Below are 14371 nucleotides of genomic sequence, written 5' to 3' on the forward strand. Positions count from 1 at the left end.
CAATTTCTCATTGTTCAAAGCGGTATGTTTGCCTAAACGTGGAATGTCCACGAGGGCGGGTCAAGCTCCGATCTTACAGGGCGACAATTGATCAACACGGAGTTCCATGTTTGTATGGGCAACCGTCCACCACTACACCACCACCTTGATAATCGAGCGTCCGAGAGGGTCTATTTTCCTCTGCCTTGCTGTACACATTTTGGCTTGATTCAGTTCTGCGTCTCAGAAGTTACGCCATGAAATCACAGATCTACAGAAATCCCGAGACCCGGAAAAATCACCGTGACGGTGACTAGACCCTTGGTACATACCGACTTCCTAGGAGATTGCTACGCAGCCTCCTCCCCATAATCATGACCTCTGTAGTTCCCATTCAACTGTCCAAATAACGGTATCTACCTGCTCAAACAGCAGGATGGGAGTGCTGTGTCAGGCATAATCATAATAAAATTAATGGATCACCACGAGATAGACTCGTTCTCTCTGTAACCATGTGTGGTTCACCGCAATAGACTGACGATGCTTTTCTCGGTAGTCCCCCGTCAAACCCAAAAAAAAGCGGGCGTGGTTGCATCGAACTATAACCGCCGAGCTAATACCCGATCTTTTTTGTCCTAGTTGAAGATTGTCAGCCTAGGCGTTACTTCTTCCTCAATTGTTAACAACCACGTATGCGACCATGATGAGATAAAGCCGACAGTAAGCAAGATGAGCAGATTAACAGGCGCCCGCCACTCTGTCGAATACAACCCGGATCACTAGCTTGCAACTCGGGGGAAGGGAGGCCTTAAACACAGCGGTGTGCCTTGATCTTACCATCGAAGCGACCACTGCCGAGCTTCCCCTAGTGCGAATTTGTCAATGCATTGAAGAAGTTGCTGTAGAAGATGCAACGCTATTTCTCCTTCATATGCCGGCGTTTACGCACCCGGGAAGGGGTTATGCGAGGGGCATCAAAGCCTTGTTCATTCTTGTCGTAGAAAAATCCAAAGAACCATGCAGCGAGTATGTTTGTCATAGAAGAAACAATCTTGCTTGAATACAGGTCAGACTGTGGTGGATTTGGGGCACTAACCCACGGTGAGTGTTGGGAGTCCACAGTACATCTTATGATAATGCACACGTCGAAATCCTGACCGGAGCAAGGCCAAAAGGTCCGTGCTATTACCCGATCAAAAGGGAACAGCAAGCACTGAAAATGTTGCGCCAGGTCGTTTCCGTTAATTAATACCAAAATGGCAGCCGATTACGAGTTCTAGTGCGCTCAAGTTGTAAATGCGAGGTTGTGAACACCGAGCAGGTGCAGAGCCTCATCTGCCGAGGACATCCACTTTCAAAAGTTGTGTGACGGTAAAGGCTGGTTGTCAGCAAACAAACCACCCCATCTGCTCAAGTACTAGTTCGACGATTTGGGCAGACCCTTCCAACTTTAGCATGCTGACCACGAGTCTTTGACCACACACGTGATCTAGCTGGTAGATCGTGAGCTCTGCAAGTCACTGATTTCGCCAACTCAAGCCCATGTGATCGGCTTTGCTCTTTAGACACGGAAGCGCATGGCAAATCCCTCGGTTCGAGGATCCTGCCAGTTGTGACGATCCCATTAATCTGTAAGAACAGATACAGCATTCGGTGATCAAATCTTTGGAGCCGTTCGTGAGCGACTCGTCGCCGTGCTTGGTCCGACCTGGCAATAAGCACCCGTCCTGTCCTCAAAGCCCTGCGATGATCAGATTTCCGTAACCTTGACAAATATCAAGATGAAAGTCGGCATCGACCTTTCGTTCAACCTTTTTGTGAGCTTAGAACCCCAGCATAAGGATCGTGTGCGGAGCAATGATTGCTACAAATTCTCCTCTAGTTGATTCATCTGCTGTCATCAAGCGGATGTCCAGATCTAGCAATGGATGTCCAGACCTAGCGACGGATGGCTACGAAAGAGATCATTTCACTGACGTCTGTAAAGTCCAACAGGCCGAGCGCTTTGAGCCACATCTAGGTGGAAGCCATCTTTTCTTATTATTTTTGTCGCCTTCGTTATGGGGCATCAAAGGCCTTTCTGGCCGACCTCGTTTAAGCTTCCCTATAACATTAGCTGTCTCATCTCGTATTACTCGAAAGGGGCTGATTAGCGAAATAAATTTCCAGTTTCTAAGCCCTATCTCATGCAATGGAGCTCAACAGAATGTATTGCACAGAGAGGGGGCATACAAGTTCACTCTTGCAAATCTCGTTAGAAAGACAAGGTCGTTCTTCCGTGATGGCACACGGACATCCAAATACCGGGCATCCACTGCAAGTATTATGATTGAAAGCGACAATTAAAGTGTTATTCTCAGCGCCCACATAAGCAGAAGGGGTCACTTTGGCCGAATTACCGAGCAGGCAAGGAGCTGTACACTCGGTCGTGTCCATCTCATACTCTTATTGGAGATGACTGGCCTATAATTTGTCCTCGGTACCCTCTCTCGGACGGCTGGTTTTCTACTTGTCATTTGCTTCTGGGCAGAACGTCAAGATGGTGCGTTCTTGCCAGAGTCCCGATTGCATAATTAAAACAAGGCTGTATTTCCCCAATTACTCAACCAGACACTCAGAGACCCTGTAGTTTTCCACAACTATCAAGAGAATTGTCCTCAGCCGGCCAGAACCTATTGCTCACTTTCCTACAGAATGAACTTTGGACGCTAGCCGATATGAATGTCCTGATTTCGCTCACCTTTATCAATTCAACCTCCAAAATTGGTAGGCGCTTCGCCACTTCAGCCTACAAATACTTTGAGGCGTGCAAATGTAGCAAGGTAACGAAGGGCCAGCGCCTCAATCTTTTGCAAACCTGGTTGATTTTCTTTGCCTGAAGGCTGCACATAATTCTGCATTGAGGCAGGCTGTTGGCCGTTTCTAAAGAGACAGCTCACAATATGTTTCTGTCACTTTGGTAAGCTCTGCACTACTCATCGCAGCATCTCTGTACTGACGATGACTTGATCCAATGCCACTCCTCGTTGCCGAGGGAGTTGAACGAGTTCTCACCTAGCTCATAACTTTGTCTCCGGGGTTTGTTCATTCTAAGTGCTGTATTTTGGGAGATCAAACAACAAACATTTATTCGGAGAAGATGACCTAGCTCACGCTCATAGATAGGTTTCGGCTAGTTTCCAGCGACGACTTGGAGGATCAAGCCATGCATTTGTCATGCATGAGTGTGTCTCTGAAGTTGAGAAGAGAGCCCGCATGATAGGCGTGCAAGTGAGAACATTCAGACACCTCTGAGAACACGACCTGCCTGGACAAAATGAATCTTACATAAACTGGACGGAGAGGTGACGAGAATAATTGTTGAAGAACCTGAGATATGAATTTATCCTCAGGGTCCGTGACAGAACATGGAATTGTGGGGTTGTGTTCTGTTAGATACATCTACACTCATGTGTGATGCTCAGAAGCAAATACTTTCTGCGGAGTTTCTATATAGAATTTAAGTGCCTACAACAGGCCATCACATTGCTATTCGTGCGAAAGTCTTAGTAGAGAGGTATCTCTACCTCGGTGTCGTGTTCGGCGCACACTCTCTCCCGCTCCCTTCCTCTGCATGTCTACCCTTGGCTCTCGCGGTATGAATGCATTGCAGCATCCAACACAGCCATATTCTTATTATTTGTATTTGTGCACAAGGAACACCATATACTACAAAAATATATTTCTGAAACGTGTGTATGGTTAAAAGAATCACACGATCTTCGGCTTCATTCAGATGCACTGAGCCATTCCCTATTTCTCAAGGTGGATTGACACGGAAAGCAAAGAGTAGAAACAAAAATCCCGAAGTATCTGAATTGAAATAGAAATATTGATGTGTCGAAGGACTATCAGGGGATTAAAAAAGCCAGAAGAAGCTAAATTTCGGTCCACTGTGGCCATTGACGGCAGTGATCAAATGCTTGTCATGAGAATCAAGAGAACCCACTTGTACACCTTTTCTCTACCCGCCTTGACGGAGGGATTTACATGGCAGTTTCAAAATCTTCGAGCTGCTTGTACAATTCTTTTTCAAAAATTAAGCCACATGATCGAGATCATCCCTGGTCATGTGAGGTCGCTCCATCTGGAAAGTCACGGTGCGCGCCTCTTCACACGCTCTTCCTCTGTAGTCCGCCATAAGCCAATGGTCCCATGAGTTTCGCTAGGTGGCATTTTCCTCCATTTTTCCCGAGACTGTAATTGCCAACTCTCAGACAGTGCCTGACAAAAGATGCCTTGTTGAGAGGCCTGGCGGGGCATGAGAACACCCTAGTGCAGCTTTGAGCGGGTTCGGCAGTGAGCGAACCAGCTCCGTGTCGGTTACGGGGCAGATTGATGGTTAAGTTTTTAGAGGGCGTCAAGGTCAGATCAGGCCTCGTATGCTCATTCAAGTTTTCGGCTCTTTGATTCGATGAGCGCACATGCAAGCTCCCGAGAGAGATTCTCGCTAACGCGGCTAGGCTGATTACTTTGATTTGTCTGTCGGCTTGAACGCGGACTGGAGCGTCCAAGCCCAGGCTCCAGTCCGCACCCGAACCTCAAGAGCCAGCAGATCCGGCTTCATGCGTGTGCCGGTCGCTTTTGCGAAAAGCTGAGCTGACAGGGGAACATCTGTTCTGGTCAATGCCATTGTTTGACGTTCATCTCCAAACTGCTCAATTGCAGATCGCTATCCCCGTGAGGTCTGTTTATTGACCGCGACGCTATTCCATAAGAGAGCTCGATCAATTTCCTCCACCCTCATCCTCTTCCCCTTCAACCCTAACTCGGACAAAGATACGAATCACGCCCAGAGGATTGTCGTCACGGCGGAAAAACGATCAGGAGGTGGACGCGAGGCCGCTGACGCCTCTCACATGGTTCTCCTCCACTGCGCCATCGCCGAACCTCCAGTCATCTTCTCGAATTTCCCTGGGGCTCCACCGTCCGAAACAACGCCAAGACTCGCCCTATGAGTTTCCCTTTTTGTTGTGATGTGTTAACTGGTATCCCCCTGAGTTCGGAGTCTCGAGTCCCGGACGCCCTAACAAGTGACAAGTGGGCACTCTGACGCCGTTGACGCGGTTGGCCCAGAAGCTTTTCCACCGTTGGCTGCACTGCTGCAGAGGGCTTCTGGCCTACACTTCCTGTCCTGGCGAGCGCGGGCCGGTCTGCTCGTGCAGTCTCGCCCGTCCTTCTTCGCAAAGTGGAGGAGCCTCCACTGTCCTGTCCCTCACCCAAGTCTCCAACGCTGTCCATTGCGCCGGGGGACGAGACACGACTGTATTCAAAACAGGAAAGTTTTGTCCGTTAACGCCGGCAATCTCGCTTTCGCTCCGCACATCGAGTCCGATCACCAGATTCAATTCATTATTAACCTCTCCTCCGTCCCGTTCCGCGCCTTGCGCGACCCTCTCCTCTCTCTCTCCTCTGCTCCGTCCTCTGCGTTGATCGGGCTCGTTATACCTTCATATTAAGACGTATTTTGGGAGTTTTTCCTCCCTGCCGCTCCTTTGGCTCACCATGTTCTTTCTTGGCGCATTGTCTTTGTTTTTCCTACAATCCACGACCGCGCAGCGCCATGACGCTGACTTAATGTCTTTTGTGACTGTGAGTGTTATGACCCCCCAAAACCCTAGGGCACCTGCGCTATGATGCGCAAGTCGCGCAAACCTCACCATTATCCCCGAATGCTAACCTCTTGCCCCCTTCAACCATCAGCTTCCCGAGGTTCGAGCCTTGAAGTGGGAAATCACACATCATGATCGCACGCGAGCTGCGCCGGGATACTGGTTTGTGGCGCCGTATGGACAGATCAGCCCGGAAGAGCCTACCAAGAAATACCAACAATACCAAGTCGGACCTTACATTTACGATAGCGATGGTGTACGTCATCACCCACAATTCTTCACAAATAAAAGAGTTCCTTTACTCCAATTTCGCCCCTAGCATTAGGCTCTGCGAGATTGATTACTAACAGCATGCTGTTGGGGGAAACAGATGTTGATTTGGGCGGGCGCACCACTATACGACAACCGAAATATCTTCGACTTCCGACCCGTCACCAACATTGATGGGGAAACACACCTCTCATTCATTGTCAACTGGGACATTGACTATTCCAACAAGGGCCATGGCGTGGTTTTGGATAAGAATTACAAGGTGGAGAAAGACGTTGACATGCTACTGGACGTCCACGACTTCAACATGCACGAATTCAATGTGTTGCCCAGCGGGAAGACAGTGCTAGCGTGCACTTATCGAGAGCAGAAAGTGGAGTTGACGGATTTTGACCGGCCGACGGAGAAAGGCTGGGTTGTCTCGGGCGGGTTTGTGGAAATGGACACAAAAACCAGCGACATTCTCGTGCAGTGGGACTCTTTGGATAAGATTCCTCTTACTGAATCGGTGATCATTGGTCCCTCAGATGCGCCCGCCGAACAACCAGGCTGGGACTATGTGCATATCAATGCAGTGGACAAGAATGAAGCCGGGGACTATATAATCTCCATGCGCTTCACGGACACCATCTACGGAATTTCGGGTGAAGATGGCCACATTATGTGGCGTCTTGGTGGACGGGAGAGTGATTTCAAAATGGATTTCACCTTCTCCAAGCAGCATGACGTCAAATTCGTTTCCTCCAATGGAACCCATCATGTCATTTCTTTCCTCAATAATGCCTCTTTTGAAGGCAGCAACGAGGAAAATCTTTCGTCCGCTCTCTTCGTCGAATTGGATACCACCGCGATGACTGCTCGGGTCATTAGACGCATCAACCGGCCCGATGGCGCGCTCACTCGACTTCGCGGTAGCGTGCAGCTGCTTCCTAACGACAATGTCTTCGTCGGCTGGAGCGAGTGGGGATATCAGAGCGAGCACGCACCCAACGGAGACGTTCTGATGACAGCCCGCTTTGCATCGGAGCGCTACTCGACCTACCGTGCCTACAAGGGTGAATTTATTGGTCGTCCTACCGCGCCACCTGACATTGTTGCTTCGGTGTATGGCACCCGCGACGATGATCTCACCACCCTCATTCATGTCAGCTGGAACGGTGCAACCGACGTCGCCGAATGGAAATTCTATGCTCGAGCATACGATCGTGGTTCTTCTGTTCTGATTGGTCAGGCTGCGAAGACCGACTTTGAGACTATGTACATCGTGGACGGTTACATGGATTGGATCACCGCGGAGGCCATTGACGGCAACGGCAACGTGATGAGTACTTCAGAGGTCATTCGCAGTGAGATTCCGCAGAACTGGAAAGCCGTGGGCTTCACAGGCACTTCGGCGGGTCCCACGCCTGATGATCCCGCCATTATCGCAGCTGCTAATAAGGGCCACACTCAGCCGTCTTCTGGTAATGAGAAGATCGAAGACAACACCGCTCCCGGCTCCTCCGAATCATCATCTGCGTACTCTGATGCCAAGGAGGCCGCCAAGGCTGTGAATCAGGCCTATGAGGTTGTCCGTGGTGTAGGAGGACTACTCGTCATCATTCTTCTCATCTGCACCATCGGTGGAATTGTCGTTGGTGTACGGCACATTACCAATCGCCGCAAGACGAGGTCTTATCAGCACGTTCCTGCTGAGGAGGGTGCGTCTGTGGAAGAAATTCCCTTGCGCTCCACAGGCCCTGTATAATTCTTTGTGTGCTTTTTTTTGGTCCGCCGAAGATGGCATTCATCTTCTCGTCTTTTGTTCATCGATTTTGAATTTTGTCCAGTTGCATGGTTACGAGCGTTGCATATTCAGTGATACCTTCCTGCCACGTCCTATGTTGACTTTTCGCCCCCAGCGTGCGCTTCCTGGTGGAGTACGTGCAGGTTGCGGAAACAAACACAAAAGACAAGGGTAAATCATCCCGACTTTCGCGTCGTCCGGCCCGACGCGACTGACCGGGTGAATCGATGAGAACCAAAATCTCCCTTTTGATTTCGGCCAGATCATGTCAATCCCGTGCATATCATACCCAGAAAGCGTTTTTTTGGTTGTCCTCCTTCGTTCGTGCATTCTTTTTGTCTTTCCGTCTTTTGTCGGCCACCCGAGGCGACTCATACAGATTGGTTCAGGAGTGACCAAAATAGTCATGTCGAACCCAATCGTTGACAATTTTGAAAGCTGTCCGATCTGATGACTCTTCTGCTGGTGTCCAACACCTCGTGTAATTCTTCTACTCCGCTAGCTTGTCTACTACTACAGCATGGCACTATTTCTGCTAGGCCTGATTGCTCGTGGTTATTGGTAGGCTTGAATGTACATAATGTGTGAATTAAGGATCCGTGTACCCAGCCTGTACCCGCCTTTCTAGTTGAGGCCAGGTTGGATGAAAACCCACTCTCAAAGTAGGACTGGTATTGGAGTGCATACCTGTATGACGGCGTTTACTCCAGCTAAGGATTTTGTAGCATAACGCTTGAAACCTACCCGACTCGGCATGATTTGGAGATGGTTTCCATGGAAAGGGCTGTTCAACAGTATTTTCAACCAAACCTATTGTGAACTAGATTTTCCCCTGTAATGTTCAAGCGTCTTCTGTTACCAAGATGAAGATAAGCATTTGCCACTGACTCGCATTGTCTTTATTGGTCTGCAAGCTTTGCCCTAATTCAGTGCACACTCCACTGCGTTTAGTGAAGTTTTGACTGTCAAAAGAGATGAATTGCTCTGTGAAATATGCAGGATTTACCTATTATTGATGTATAGATCTAAAACCACCTTCCACATGTCTCCTGGTGGTACGGGTGGAGAGACCCGCGCAGCAGTGCGTGGAGGTGTACGTCTCCTCGGAAAACCCGAGTCTATCCATCGTGGATATTTTTTTTTGGAGAATCCACGCAATCGATGCCAAGTTCCACCCCCTTGCAATTTCTCACAGATGTTCCTCAATCTCGGTACCCATTCTTGGGGCTTGAAACAGGCCAAACAATGCGCGTGACACCCCATGGAAAGTCGAGGCAAAGAAGCCGGGTAAAGTCTGTTCCATGGCGGGTTAACGCAGACGGTCTGCCGGGGTGGACAGTCCAGGATTTCTAATTACCAAAAGCTAAGTAAGAATGGAGTCTGCAGGGGAAGACAGCAGCAGGAGTGCTGATCATGGAGTCTTCAGGAGATCTCGTCACCTTATCCACCATGGTTGTCTACGTGTTCCCCACGCTTTCGAAACTGCAAGTATCGAGAACAAAAGCTTGACCTTATTGAGCTAGGATCTTTTACTCACCAGCCGCGTGGTCTAGGCCCGGTTCCCGTTTTGGCTTTATGCTGGCGGATCTTCGTTTGAATGCTATGATTACTTCGGGCAGACTGAATGCGCCATGGCGTGGTCAAACTGGGCGTCATCGCGTTGCTTGGAGAGCAAGGAATCTTCTATCGGTGGCAATATAAGTATCTGCTGTCGTTTAGAATGAATCCTGACATTATTTCTGTGGATGTCATCACAACTTCATTTTACTGCCCGTTCCTCCTGAGACGTCTCCGAGTCAAGTCGTTTGCCCTGCTGTTGGCGGATCTTTCACCATGTCAGACTATGTGTGGATGTTGCCTTTAACGCTGCTCGCCCAAGGCGGATCTGCATATGCTGCGCTCTACGAGCAAGTGATTCAGACTCAGTATGGTCCTGTCCGGGGCCACGCAGCCTTCAATGAAACGCCTAGCGGCAATCTCACTCATTGGCGCGATATCACAGTCTGGAAAGGCATCCCATTTGCAGCTTCGACTGCAGGACAAAACAGATGGAGAGCTCCCCAGCCCATGATTCCATGGAACGATACTCTGGATGCTCGCAACTACGGAGACATCTGCCCTTCGTCCTCGTCCAACCCAGAATACACCGTCTCGGAGGATTGTCTCAATCTGAACATCTGGAGCTCTGCAAAGAGCTCCGAGGCCAAGCTGCCCGTGGTTATGTGGAGCTATCCTGCGTATTCTACCGCGGCCGATGTGCTCTTTGATGGCAGTGGAATGGCTGACAAGGGTATTGTCTTTGTCAATTACAACTACCGAACTGGCTCCCTCGGTTGGATGGCCCATCCAGAGCTGTCCAAGGAGAATGTGAACGCAGTGGGCCATAATAGCTCCGGCAATTGGGGCATGCTAGATCAATTCGAGGCACTCAAGTGGATTCGCGCAAATATTGCACACTTTGGTGGCGATCCGGAGCGCATCACTGTCATGGGACAATCTGCTGGCTCGGCAGCAACACAGCACATTTTGAACAGTCCTCTGACCAAAGGGTTGATCCAAGGTGCCATTATCGAGAGTGGTGTTCGTGATCCTCATGACCCTCTGTGCTCGTCTCTCGCTGAGAATTACCGAACTTTGGACTTTGCCTTGAACCAGGGCGAAGAGTATCTCGCAGCAAAGAATGTCACATCCATCGCCGCAGCGCGGGAAATGTCCTATGACACATTCGTGGATAACACCCAGTTCTCTTTTGGCAATACTGCATCCTCATGGGTCTTCACAACCACACTTGATTACTACGCCATGCCCGACACCTACTACAACACTCTCTTGAAGGGGCCGGCCAACGACGTTCCTATCATAACTGGCAATACCCGCGACGAGAGCGGAGCCACATACGGACTCAACATCACCGTAGAGCAATATCTGGCTGACCTGAATGCAACCTACAGCGGAACCTTTGTCGATGAATTCCTCGCTCTGTACCCCGGTGCCAACAGCTCACAAGCATCCGCATCCGAGAATCTGCAATTTACACAACGATCCACGGTTGGCACTTGGCTCTGGGCAAAACTATGGCGCACCCAGGCATCTAGCCCCGTCTACACGTACCTGTGGGATCATGCACCCCCGGGCCAAGACCAAGGTGCCTATCATGAATCGGAGATCAACTATGTGCTCAATAATCTCTATGGGACCGATTTGCCCTGGACAGCGGCGGACTACCAGATTGCAGCCAAGATGAATGCGTACTGGGTTAATTTCATCCAGACTGGGAATCCTAATGGGAAAGGTCTGGCTCATTGGCCTGCGGCAGGTGACAAGCAGATTGTTCAGCGTGTTGGCGATGGGTGGGGTTCAATTCCTGTTGCAAATATGGCACAGGTTAGTCTTTTTGAAAGATGGTTTAGTACTCTCAAGCCTTATTAGGTGCTGAGTGAACTTGTGCTGTCAAATTTATGACCTGCTATCTGTTCGACTTGTCGTTTCATAGATGAGGATTGATCTCTCCTCTGATTCGGAAGCCTGTGTATGGTAGTCGCTTCAATTTGATGGTGTGCATTGTCCCAATTTCTGATCTAGTCATACACAGCTAAAGATATGTAACCGCCTCAAGAACAGCCTCATGCATGTACATGTACTCAAACGAAATGGAAAAGGCGGGACCTTTGCGGTTCAAGGTGCGATAATCAGCAAAGTGTATACACGAAAGCATACAAAAGTACACCAGACCTCGTTGGCTTTCACAATTCTCCGAATTGAAGTAGAGATGATCAGATCTTTCATTTAAAAGTGTGCAATATACACCGTAAGTTAAGCTCGACCTGCTGATTCCGTCGTCAATATATCTATTGTTCCCGCAATGTGTCAAAATTGGAAATGAGGAGCATTTGCCATCTGCCATCCGTATACGCGAGAAGGACCCGAAATCGGACAGAGCATAGAATTAGCATGAGCGAGCCTGTTATGATGACCACCTTCTCTACCTAGCTACACGAGATTGAAAAATAGATTCAAAGCTAGGGTAGGCAACATCTGCCCACATCAGGAGAACAGAGGCAGACTGCATCCGTAAAGATGATGTTAAAGACCTCGGCTCATGACGGGCTTTTCTTTTCTCTCTCAGGCGCAGGTATCCAAGTATCAGTTGAACTGAAGACTAGGAAAACCTATCACTTAGCTAGGTACTTGACGGTCCTCTAACTCGTCGGATAAGTACCAGATTTTATGGTTTCCTCGACTTTATTTGAATATGCCTCTCGACTATTTCTCAGGAACTGCATCAATAGATTTTCTGAACGAGTCCCCTTACCTTTACCAATTGAAATATAAGATGTATCTAGTCTAGGAAAAAGACTCGGAAGAACGTTGAAATTACCCACTGACATTAACCGGAAAAACAAATCCAGAATTCTCTCTCTCTCTCTTTCTACATACTCACCCGACACCTATCACCTAGTCCCATAGCAAGTAACTCATTCCCTAATTTTCCCGCCCCATGAACAAATACAAATATACACGTCCAAGCACACAGAGTCAATGCCACACCCGCACTTACAAAAACGCTCCACACCCCCCGCGTCTGTGCACCTCACAGACAGGGGACAGGCAAAAAAGGAGGAGAAACTCAAATCTCTCCACAAGGATGGCGGCTTGAACCACCGAAAGCCCAATCGGATACCGGATCTACTCGCTTTACCTGCCTAGTTCTGAAGTGTTTATTGAATTTCTTCTTTTTTTTTTTCTTTTTTCCTTTTTAATTGCTACTGGAAGAACTATACTAAGGTTGACATGGCATGCCTTGAAGTCTCGAGCGCGAGATAGCGATCGCCAATGATCCGATCGGATCCGATTTGTATCTCCCCCTCCTCTTCTTCTCACTGTCTCAACTGGAATATGAGCTCTAATCGATGCGAGGTCCAAGCACTTCCCGGGGTTCTTCTCGAACCGAGCTCGTCTCCCTTGCCTTTATGGGTCATGACCTTCAGGTACGGTGCAATGTACACAGATACTTGTGTGACCAAGATGAGAATTGTAAAAAAAAAAAAAAAAACCAACACCCAGCGTCAAGAATGGTTGGTCTAACCCGGTGTACAGGGGGGAGAGGTTGAACGGGAAAGGCTTGCCGAGGGGGGGGGAGGCACATTGTACAATGCAATGCACTGTACTTAGTACTTGCAACCCGTACGGTAAGTCATTCCCAGTTTCTGGAGCTGAGGCTCCGTTGGAAAAAAAAAACACATGGATCGTTGGTTTAAGCGAAGGTGGAAAACTGGAGAATGTGGAGTTTTGAATCTAGGGTGGGTTTTTCATGGAGGACTGTTGTTGACTACTTACTACTCAGTAACTCCTATGTACCTGCGCCTACCAGTCGTACTATATGGGACATCATTGATGGTACTGTTATCAAGTTCTACGCTACATCTACATCTCACACCGACATTTAAACTGTCTCCGATGTCCCATGTCTCTTTTCGAGAAGAATATCTTCATCCCGAATAGACTGGATAACCGTCATCTACTTCAGTCCGCACCGTGTTCAGTCCGGGAATGCTATAAACAAGATTAGTCGATGCAACTACGTGAAGTAGCTACAAGACTTGGTACCTACGATGTGGGTACCTTTTCTCCACTACTACTAGGGACTGTACTCCCGCATCCGGGGGGGGGGGGGTGTGCAACAAACGACGGGAGGTACATCCAAATCAACCTATACGATATACATATACACACTACTAGTACTACTCTTCCCTATACCCGTTCCATAGAATCAAGGAGCGAGTCCGATGATCAATACCTAGAATGAACCAAACAGTCAGGGGATAAATCAAGTACCTCCCATTCATATAGAAAAATAAGAATGTTGTTATTCTGACGCCCAATTCCCAGACGAGCGCATGCATACATGGACTTTATTCAATAGTATGGTGGGTTTGCGCTCGCGTTCCGAGCACGTGTGGCAGGTGGAAATCTGTCCCCGCGAGGTGAAATTGATAGCGAGAGATCGCCTTGTAAAACACGTGGGTTCCTCCCTTGATAATGATATGTACCTACGCAGTAGGGGGGGAGAAAATTCCATGGCGAGACACTATTCTGCGGCAGAAAAGAATGTTGAAAGTCCGAGGCAGCAGCGAGGATGGGGTATGATTCCGAGGAACGCGGAAGAGTTGACCAAGTGAGAAGATAGCGGTGGTTTTTGTTAACCAACTGTTGGATTGTGTCTCATTCGGATGAGATGATAATGATTACGCTATTGAGTTTACAGCAGACCATGAAACATTGAATGACAAGTGTTATATTGAACGTTGTCAGACGAGCTCTATTTCTCACATCAAGATTCGAGTACTCGAATATCGCAGAAATACATCAATGCTTTTTTCGTCGACAGGGATCCTGGACGCAGCATTTTTAAAAACAATGAGCAAGAGAGAAAAAAAACCACAAGAGCCGGCCAAAAATAACCGTTCAAGAATAGCAAATTCGCAGTTTGGGGGAATAATCGTGCGAGAGACATCAAAACACTCTATAGATCATGCAAGAGTGAATCACAAGTTTCGTGCTTTCCGTCACCAGGATGGAAACAGCAAAGCCAAAAAGAAGAGAAAAAAAAAAGGAAAAACCGTCAAATAATGGGAGAGCAAGGACGAGATCAAAACAATGGCAGACAAGAGGCCAAATCCATTGC

The 14371-nt window shown here is 48.5% G+C and overlaps 3 protein-coding genes across 3 annotated transcripts; 2 read left to right on the forward strand and 1 right to left on the reverse strand.

Annotated features, from left to right (window-relative positions):
• Nucleotides 1-2950: 2950 nt before the first annotated feature.
• POX_c04317 (uncharacterized protein) lies at nucleotides 2951-3067 on the reverse strand (the record flags this gene model as incomplete). Its single annotated transcript, XM_050113197.1, has 1 exon — nucleotides 2951-3067. One exon carries the CDS (start codon nucleotides 3065-3067, stop codon nucleotides 2951-2953), a length of 117 nt encoding a protein of 38 aa, XP_049970753.1.
• A 2456-nt stretch (nucleotides 3068-5523) lies between these two features.
• Nucleotides 5524-7647, forward strand: POX_c04318 (uncharacterized protein; the record flags this gene model as incomplete). The annotated part of the gene is made up of 3 exons (XM_050113198.1): nucleotides 5524-5610; nucleotides 5722-5886; nucleotides 6001-7647. 3 exons carry the CDS (start codon nucleotides 5524-5526, stop codon nucleotides 7645-7647), a joined length of 1899 nt encoding a protein of 632 aa, XP_049970754.1.
• Nucleotides 7648-9519: 1872 nt separating this feature from the next.
• Nucleotides 9520-11115, forward strand: POX_c04319 (uncharacterized protein; the record flags this gene model as incomplete). The annotated part of the gene is made up of 1 exon (XM_050113199.1): nucleotides 9520-11115. One exon carries the CDS (start codon nucleotides 9520-9522, stop codon nucleotides 11113-11115), a length of 1596 nt encoding a protein of 531 aa, XP_049970755.1.
• Between the last annotated feature and the right edge of the window lie 3256 nt (nucleotides 11116-14371).

Source organism: Penicillium oxalicum, chromosome III (genome assembly GCF_001723175.1).
Source record: "Penicillium oxalicum strain HP7-1 chromosome III, whole genome shotgun sequence".
NCBI classification, from domain to species: domain Eukaryota; kingdom Fungi; phylum Ascomycota; class Eurotiomycetes; order Eurotiales; family Aspergillaceae; genus Penicillium; species Penicillium oxalicum.